The following is a 9,944-nucleotide window of genomic DNA, read 5'->3' on the forward strand; positions in this document are numbered from 1 at the left end:
ATCATCTTCATGGCCCTCCTCTAGGCTCACTCCAGCAGCTCCAAGTCCTTCTTATGTTGGGGACTCCAGAGCTGAATGCAGTATTCCAGGTGAGGTCTCACAAGAGCAGAGTAGAGGGGCAGAATCACCTCCCTCGACCTGCTGGCCACGCTTCTTTGGATGCAGCCCAAGACATGGTTGGCTTCTGGTCTGCAAGCGCACATTGCCGGCTCATGTTGAGCTTCTCATCCACCAGCACTCCCAAGTCCTTTTCCTCAGGGCTGCTCTCAATCCATTCTCCACCCAGTCTGTACTTGTGCTTGGGATTGCCCCAACCCACGTGCAGAACTTTGCACTTGGCCTTGTTGAACTTCATGAGGTTCTCACAGGCCCACCTCTCCAGCCCGTCAAGGTCCCTCTGGATGGCATCCCTTCCCTCCAGCGTGCCCATAACACCACACAGCTTGGTGTCATTATGTTTTATATCTACTTCTCCAATGTAAAGAGACTCTCCTGAAAGGTCATCTCATTTGGGAGGAAAAGTACAAAGGCTTCCCAAAGCCTCCTATTTCTAGAGGGCACATTTAAAGAGCTCTCCTCTGGTCTCCATAAAAACAGCAGAAACCTCTAACTTTACTGAACTGGATTTCCTGTAGCATAGGATACCTCACAAGAGAATTTGAATTAGAAAAATTACCTACACGGTGTTGTGCATGCTCCCTTGGAAATGCCAGTAATTTCAGCGAGACAGTGCTTCCATTCATCTCATCTCTGCCTCTGCATCACCCAATACAGGCAGGTTGTCTGACCAAAAGGCTCTTGCAAAATGCCTTTGTGTATAAGGAACTTGGGGGAAGCGCAGTAAGACGTGATTATACAGTAACTGTACTGATGAAGTTACAGAACGTGAACTTCCCTATGACCCTGTGGTTTCACTACTGGAATAACATGAAAAAAGAGAGCCAAAGCTGGCTGCTAGCTGTGACATGACATCAACAGGGAAGTCAAAGGAAAGATTTGTTTATCATGCTTTCATTTACTTCTTAGAATAGTGATGACATTACGTTAACACCACCAAAAAGTGAGTCACATGCGTAATTGCTGCTTGGAGCTGTCGGGATCTATATAAGTATTTCAGCTGTGATCTTGGAAGACAGAAGGTCAAACTCTTTCTGCTGTAGCAAAGCTCCTCAGCAAGCTGGGCACTATGCAGTACCTCCTACTTTGTGTTGCCATCCTTCTACCTGAGAGTCTTGCTTTTCCAGTACAACTTAAACCAGAACCACGGAGCAACACAGACTTAGATAATGCAAAGGTATGTTACCAGGGGGACAACATAACTGTATTATGAATAACCCGATTTTTGATACAGCTTCTAGATTTCTTTTTTCTCTGTTTATATTCTCTTATCTTACATTACCACAACAGTTTTTGCAGCGGTGACATAAAAAAAATAAACTTGCTGACTAGCTAAGGCACTCTGAGCCTAACTTACGAAAGAGACCAAGTTCCAACTGGTAGATAAAGGGGAGCATGTAATTTTTTAAACATCTCAAAAATATTATGTATAGTATGTTGGAAGGTTGCAGACTTGAATGCTCAGTAAATTGTATTTCCTTAAAGGATTGCTTGCTTACAGTGTTTTGCTGCTATTGCAATTCTTTTTATATATGCTACTCTATACTACAGAGAGAACAGCATTTGGTAAACTGAAATGGAAAGATAAAATACACTGAAAACTAGTCACGACTGCAGGATGATGAAATAATTCAATCAGATTAAAAATGCAGTTACCAAAAGATCATAAATATTAATTTTTATTTTCCCTTTCTTCCTCCAGGAATATCTTGATAAATTCTTTCCTCTTCTTACAAAAACACAAAGCCTAAGCTTAGAAGACAGGATTAAAGAAATGCAGAAGTTTTTCCACCTGACTGTAACTGGAAAAATAAATGCAGAAACAGAAGAAACAATGAAAAAGCCCAGATGTGGAGTCCCCGATATGGCAGAATACAATACATTTGCTGGAAGTCCAAGATGGAAAAAGACACATCTGACTTACAAGTTAGTGCTGTTTCAGGTTTTACGGGGAAAGGGGTTGCTTTATATTTAACTACGATGTGAGTTTCCTTCATATCCTAAACATTACTCTCTTTCCCTTTTGCTGCCAGGATTGTCAATTATACACCTGATCTACCTGAAAAAAAAGTGGATGATGCAATTAGAAGGGCTTTTATGGTATGGAGTGATGTGACTCCACTGCAGTTCCATAGAGTAACCAGGGGATATGCAGACATTGTGATTGGATTCGGACGTCGTGGTGAGAATACCAGTCATTTTTAAAATGCAATAGTCCATATTTGACTCAAAGTATATATTTTTATAGCAACAGCTTTAAGAAAGAACAAAGAGTTTGGAATTACTCTGAAGTCTGTATAAATTTTATCTTCTCTTTATCATGCCACCAAATGTATATATTGTGATTCAGTTTTACTCCTATGAAGCCATTAAAAAATCCTTTCAGTTACAACTGTGAAAAGGAGGGAAAATTCGGCTCCAGAATGACACCTACACTTAGATGTTCAAGGCTCTTTCTGCCTTGACAAATAGTTCAAACTAACGGGAACAGGTCTGCAGAGCAAAACAGCTGGTTCTGAAGATCCAGATCCCACAGGCTGGATTCAGGCAGGTTCAGACAGATTTACTTTGGTCTAGATCTAGTCTGGTTCTCTGGACTGAACAGTCTTTGGCAGCTGGAGTGCATTAGGTTTGGCCACAGAGAGCATCTTCTGGTTGATTTTCTTCTAGAAGGAATTCCATTGGTGCACTCCAAGATTGCACCAAGGCGCAAGCCAAAGCATGGTAAATGCAGATGACCAGTAGAATCACTTCAGAAGCTCACTTCTGATTCAGACTTTTACTTGAATGTAGACATAGCTTTTCCTTGTGTCTGGAACCTAAACTGACTCAATTTAGCCACACTAAATGCCTACTTTAAGGTTAGCTGGCTTGTTCTCTAGATCCATTGATAGTATTTACTGGCTCTCCATTGACTATAAGTGAAGACTGGACACCTGGCTTACAAGCTGATGACTGCATATAAGCACCAAAATGTCCCAAGCTCATGCTTCACTGATAGGAAGCATATTACATTGCCATGAAAAGTGACCAGTGTGCCGGTCAAAGTGAGACTGGAATGGGTTTTAATGGCTTGTCACGCACTAGGACTAGGTCTCTTTCAAGGCCAGGTCAGATGAGGCTTTGAGAAACCTGATCTAGGGGAAAGTGTCCCTGCCCATGGCAGGGGGGTTGGAACTAGATGATCTCTAAGGTCCTCTCCAATCCGAACCATACTATGATTCTGTGATTCTTCTGCCTGTGTTAGCCCTGCCCCAAGGTCCAGCCACATGGTCTGGGGGAAAGGACACAGAGTGACATTTGAGTCCCCAAATACTCCTCAGGCAAGTCAGAGGTTTACTAAGGGGTAGGGGTAAATTTTCAGAGCTGGTACAAACATACCATTCTGCCAGCACTTGCACTTGAGGTAGGAAATGGTAACATTCCACATGCACTGTGATAGAAGTAGCTAATAGATTGTACCTCACGGCTGGGGACAAACAAACTCAGCTCTTCAGGAGCATGGTTATCTATCCCAAATCATTGTCTTCCACTAAAATCAGTATAAGTGAGAATGTCTACCACTAATGTTGCCCAGCACTTTCCAACATTGAAAACACTGAGGTGCACATAATGTTGTCAAGCATTAAGTATTTATTCCAAAATAATCCCTGATTGCTGCCTCAGAAACATTTCTGACAAAGGCTCATAAAAAATGTTCAGCTCTTTCTGAAACATGCAGCAGCCTGAATTATCAAACATAAGTTTTGAACTTGAGTCATGAATTTGGAGAGTGTTTCCTAAATCTTGCTCCTCATTTTTACAACCTTGCTGCTATCGTAGGATTTTTTTTTTTAAGGACTGCTAACAAACAAACAAGCAACATGCTTTAATTTGCTGAATTTAAACATTACAGCTGATGTCATCTGATGACATTTATTTCTTTCAAATGCAGAGCATGGTGATGGATATCCTTTTGATGGAAGAGGTAACACACTAGCTCATGCGTTTGCACCTGGAGAAGGGATTGGTGGAGATGCTCATTTTGATGATGATGAAAGGTGGTCAGAGTTCAATCGAGGTAAAACCCACATGTGTGTATGAAGGGGAAAGGTAAATATTGTATATGTTAGAAGAACACAGCCATAGCTCTTCAAGCTTCAGTACCATTTCAGTACCAACATTCCTGTTCTTTTCAACTGCTTTTCTATGTACTTGTGCTTCATTATCATTAGCAGCTACATAATGCCTGTTCCGTCCAGATTTTAAAGCACTTTTCACATGTTAAACAAGGACTATGAGCTTCTGTTTTCTACATAAATTATGAAAAAGTAAAATTACTTGCTTGTAGGAATAAGGCTGACTAAAAGCAGAGTTGGAAAGAGACTCAAGGTCTCTAGATGCATATGCAAGGAACCAGTAATGTTTTTACTAAACTATTACAGTTACATATGAGAGGTCAGTAATAACTGATCAGAACTTGAAGGTTTCATTCCAAGGAAATAAAAGATACAAATTCTCCTGCTACTTCAACTCTTTGTATACTAAAAAAATGCCATACCTTTAACATACTTTTCTATGCTTCTGTGCTGCAGAAGTTAATTTGTTCCTTGTTGCTGCTCATGAATTTGGTCATTCTTTGGGACTTGCTCATTCCAATGTCCGTGGAGCTCTGATGTACCCTCTCTACTCTTACGTGAACCCAGCAACCTTCAAACTTTCAGAGGACGATAAGCGAGGAATTCAGAAGTTATACGGTAAATTCATGACAAGATTTGATTTTCAAGATAAAACCTACAGGAGTACAGGTTTCACTACTCTCTGTGATTGCAAGGGCTTTGTCATATTATCAAAAAGAAAGAAGGGGAACAAATCTGGGAAAAACACATAACTGTATACTCCATCCACTATATTCCTTCTGTAGCATGTCCCCACTGCAAACAAGAGGTGACAGAGCAGCAGTGCAGCAGTTTGGCACACTGTCTTCCTGCACACCTACGTATTGCCAGCCAAATTCTGTGGACATTGCGGTGCAAATGAGCTGTTTCAGCGAGTGGGACTACTGGTAGGGAAATGAGAGATACTATGTTGCTTACCAAGTCAATGTGACAGTTCAGGAAAGGCAGAAACTACTCAGCAGTAGGAGTGCAGCCTAATCAGAATTGACGTCATGGGGTAAACTTTGCCAGGTTAGCTTTTCTTTAGGCATCACCTTCCTCAGGGCATCCTAGAAGAACACTAGGAATAAAACATGGTTTTCTGCATGGTCCATTTCCAGCACAGTCACTATGTTTTGTGATTCTTTCCCACAGGGAAAAAGTCGTCAAACTCTTGAAGAAAGTTCTTCAAAAAGACCAAAGAATTCACATCTAGTTGTTTTGGTGTTCCAAAACAATTTTAATCCTCTAGCTAATTAAAGTGGTAAACTCATGGGCTTCACTTTCTCTCCCTGAACTTTTATATTGATTAATTTGCACTTTATACAATTTCACTTAACAATTAAAAAATACCCAAACCTGTATACTCTGTTGTCTAATGTTGGATCTTTTTCTTCTGGCATTTCACTGGGGGATTAAATAACTCCTGCATGTGTGATAGACAGACAGACAAATAACTTTCCAAATAGAGGCACAGGTAACTAAAGAGCCTATGTGCATTTACAGTTGGAGTTGCAAACCCTGCTCCTGGCTTGCTTTCAGTCCCCGTGCACGTCCTGGCCCTTCACAGTACCTACTGCTGCCTCCTCAGTATCACAGTGTGCTTCCCATACAGTTCATACATAGAGGAGAAGGTCTCCACAGCACTTCCTTCAGCAGGGGCTGGGATGCTTTCCCAAAGGGAACAGCTTTTCAACTCTGTGTCCTCCCCAGTTTGCCAGAGAGGCAGTTTCAAGAAGTAGTGGACTAGGAGTCCCATTGTCCACTGTGATATTCAAACACCTCTCAGGTATTTTGAAATTTAAAAAACCAAAACCAAAAACAAAAACAAAAACAAAAACAGGAATTCTCCTTTCCTCCTTTGGAAGACTAATCCCACATTATCAGAAAACAAAATCAGGCACAGACAGGCATAACCCTGGAAAAATCAGGTTGACCTCCTGCTTGCTGAAGCTGGTCAGTTGACCCGGTGGCTTGAGCTGCTCTCTGCTGCAGGGTGGGATGCCTGTCTTCGTGCCATACTTGAAGAGCTGAAGTGAAACCGGAAAATGCATCAATGGCTCTCAGTGCCAGGAGAAAATGGCCGTGCCTTCTTGGCTTCCTGAGCAAAGCATCACCTGAGAAACTTCAAAGACTCCACTCAGCTTAGTCCTTGGAAAGGTTGGGAAGGATGTCATGAGAATAGTTTAATTTGCACACAGGTACTGGTCCACAAACATTGGAGCTTATTTGCATATTTAACAGGATAAACTCTTATGGGACCAATGGTTACTCCATTAGGAGTTTTTTATGCTCCCTGATGGGGAAAGAAGGCTTCTTCTACCTGAACACATTTACCAAATGTGCATTAAGGTCTAATCTCTCAAAAGCTTGGCAGCATTTCACAGGCTTCATTCAAAAACCTTTTCCAGTTCAAGTGCTGCTGCTTCGTGATGCAAGGGCTCTGAGTCCACATACAACTGGGAAAAAGTTTTGCCCAGACCCAGGTTTGGTGCAGGACACCTGAGAGAAAGAAGTCTGCTGATGGGCAATGTGGAACACAAGAAAGCAGTGGCATCTTTTGGAATTCAAGGGCTGGGTGGAAAGAAGGAGAGGCACTTTTAATCTTCCTATACTCAGAAGACTCATGTCCTGCCCTCTCAGTCACCAGACATCTACATTTCCTAGGATAGCATCTAAACACTAATGCAGTTCCCGAGGTAGGCTTAACTCCCAGCCAAGTTTCTGGGTACCAAGTGATCTCTGGGGTTTGCTCCTCCTGGCTTCCTAGAGCTGGAAGGGATGTGAAACAAGCTGTAAGGAAAGAAAGTCAATTCATCTCTGTCACATTGAGAAACTACCTTTTCATGCTTTCCTTCTGACCACTTTTAATCCTTCCCTTCTGATCCTTCCCTTCCTAGCTGACACATTCCCTTCAAGGTACTGCAGCAGAAGAAGGATCTTCATCATCCACAGGATCACCACTGCTCTGTGATTGCCTTGGAAGTGCCTCCAGCAATGGGAAGACAGCAACCCTACAGCTACCTCCTTCATAAGGAGAGGGAGCAAACAGCTGAAGAGGGAAAGAGAGAAACTAGAACTCTTGACCTGTCAGATGGACAATCATTTATTCCATAAATAATTCCTGTTAGTTCAGTCCATCTAACCTAGTATCTGCTGCAAGAAGCAGCAACAGATGGTGGGATGGCTGAAATAAATTACTGACTGAGACATCTAGAGTGTTATGGATAATGAGGATAGGGTACGAAGCATGGTTCCTTCAAGTGCATCCCCCTCAGAAAGGCTTCTCACCTCTGACAGGACAGCAGTTTGAAAACATGCCTATCAGATACTAGCCATTTCTTCCACATGAAGCTCAAAGATGAAGTATCTAGAGCTAAGGGAATATTATTCTGAGGGCACAGGTGTCTTGAGGTATGAGAAAAAAAGGAAGTCCCAGAATAGAGCATCAGACTGCATTAAAGACTATGAAGAATGGGACTAGTGAGCTCCACAGTCTGTGTGGATTCTCAACCAACTTGGGTCAACCTGGCAGTTCCTGGAAAGATGCAATGTTGGCAGAAAGTACCCTATTCTCTTGACCAAAGTACCCACAGGGAACATAGCACAAAGCTGAGACACATCATGCTCTTTATTGAGCTCAAGTTACTCGCTAGTGCTTCTTAAAGAGAAGACAGACATCATCAGAGGAAAGACTGTGCAGAAAGAACCGTTCGTAAGGATGCATGAGACAATCCTTGCACCACACGGGAGGAGGCACTGTGCTGACAAATGAGGAAGGCATGAGAACAAATACTTGACTGGAAGTAGCAGATCTGTTTTCCAGTGTACAGTTAATTTCCATATGAACTGGGACGAATGGAGCAAAACTCCAGAGGTGTATTCCTAGGAAGACTGTCCTGACAATGGGACGCATCTGGGAGACAGCTTCCAGCGAGCACACCAGCTGACTGGCCTGCAGTGGGGCCAGCACGAGGTGGGAGTGAAGCACACTTGTGTCTTGAAGAAGGCATCTCTGAGAGGCAGCAGCGCTCAGCTATCATCTCCACAGCATGTGAAATAAAGCAGGAGCCAGGATTTTTGTCCTCAGAGAGGGAGAAAGTACCACTGATGACCTGTCAGCAGCATCTTATTTCTTGCCCAGCTCCTGTTGTACTGCCACTCGCATACAGGACCCCTGCTTTGGGGAAACCCAGTTTACTAAACGCGAATGACGCAATATCTGTCTCCATCTAGTGGTACAGCTGGGGAAACTGCACTGGCTTTACACCCTGTTGTAAAGTGCATCTTACCTGTCTACAAGCCCACAGCAGTTACTACTATACATCCCACCATCAGGGGAAATTAGGGACAAGAGCAAATTCAGCAAGGGTGCTGCTGCCTCTTCCTTCTTCACTTTATTCCACTGCATTCTGTGTAAGTTTTTACATGTTCTCTCTAGTACATATCTGAGGACACCTAAGTGGATTATGTCGTTTAGATAGCATCTGCTCCCTCCTCTTCCATACAGAAGTAGAAATGGATAATCACATAGTATTTTGTTTTAGTAAGCCTTTGAATTTTTGTTTTCTTTTACTACTGTTCTTTGAAATAAAAATATATTTAAATGCAGCTTTGTTGTTCCAGATAGTACAATGAGCAGCAAATGAACTCTCAAATGTGTTCACATTTCTGCTGGGTCTTTTGACCATCCACACATAAAGGATAAGCTTTACTCCTGTTTTAAAAAAGTCATGGTTACTGCCCTAGAGAAGCTATTATTGGGACTTACCCAGTTATTCAGGTATCCCGAGTCTACTCCATCAAACATGGAGTGATATTCTGAGGGTGCAAAGTTGATGTACATGTGATAGAATTGTGCACAAGAGGTGCACAGGACCTGTAGGAAAATATTTAGCTTTAATTCACACTACACTATTGATTCTACTCCATTTGCTGTCTAATAAAATTTTAAGACAAAATACACGTTTGGAAAATTTTAATTGTACCATTCATTTTTTTTCATTTCTTTTAAAAAATACTTTTAAATATAATTGTCTTACATAAATTCATCTGTCCATAACTATGTACATACAAATTAGATTCGAATAGTATAAACTGAAACATTATCACAGGTTAGTTATCTTACTCTTCTGACTAAAAGCACAGTGCAAGTCTTTTCATTATCCAGATTTTAAATATTTATTATTCTATAAGGTTTTGAAACAATTTTTATATCTGAAGACATCAAAAAAGTGATGAAGCTTGTCATTTCCTAAGCCATCAGAAATACCACAAGAACAGTCCCTGTCTCTTCTCATCTGCCTTTGCCAAATACAGTAGAAACAGCATTTTACTCAAAGCACTAGCAATTTCTACAGTTTAAATGCACACTATTTCAAGGTGAGTAGGGGGGACTTACCAATTCTCCTTTCCTAGTATTAAGTCACTGTTTTTTCCTTTCATGTTAATCTCTTTATATAACATCTCTCATTTTCAGATCTTTTTAGATATTTTTTAAATTACTGTCTCCTTGGTGATTGTAACAGTGTTTGGCTACAGTGTAATGCACGTTCAAACATGACCTCAGTCCTTTCTTGCAATCTACCATTTCTCCTATCAAACAAGGGAGAATCATCTTTAATGCAAAGCTTCTCTGTGAAATGCATGGCACGATGTCCTTGGGATTAGTTTCTTCTGAAATCCTGGAAA

The 9,944-nt window shown here is 41.5% G+C and overlaps 1 protein-coding gene across 1 annotated transcript; it reads left to right on the plus strand.

Annotated features, from left to right (window-relative positions):
- Window positions 1-1,186: 1,186 nt before the first annotated feature.
- Window positions 1,187-5,431, plus strand: MMP7 (matrix metallopeptidase 7). The gene is made up of 6 exons (XM_086613804.1): window positions 1,187-1,294; window positions 1,820-2,043; window positions 2,151-2,299; window positions 4,052-4,177; window positions 4,692-4,853; window positions 5,409-5,431. Exons 1-6 carry the CDS (start codon window positions 1,187-1,189, stop codon window positions 5,429-5,431), a joined length of 792 nt encoding a protein of 263 aa, XP_086469930.1.
- The last annotated feature ends 4,513 nt before the right edge of the window (window positions 5,432-9,944 follow it).

Source organism: Tauraco erythrolophus, chromosome 1, assembly GCF_009769465.1.
Source record: "Tauraco erythrolophus isolate bTauEry1 chromosome 1, bTauEry1.pri, whole genome shotgun sequence".
In the NCBI taxonomy this organism is placed as follows: Eukaryota; Metazoa; Chordata; class Aves; order Musophagiformes; family Musophagidae; genus Tauraco; species Tauraco erythrolophus.

What these genes read in the sequence shown, in the direction of transcription:
- MMP7 (XM_086613804.1), top strand. Translation starts at nt 1,187, where the DNA reads ATGCAGTACCTCCTACTTTGTGTTGCCATCCTTCTACCTGAGAGTCTT. An exon ending in CAGACTTAGATAATGCAAAG is followed by an intron (nt 1,295 to 1,819) that starts GTATGTTACCAG and finishes TTCTTCCTCCAG; the next exon opens with GAATATCTTGATAAATTCTT. An exon ending in GATTGGATTCGGACGTCGTG is followed by an intron (nt 2,300 to 4,051) that starts GTGAGAATACCA and finishes TTTCAAATGCAG; the next exon opens with AGCATGGTGATGGATATCCT.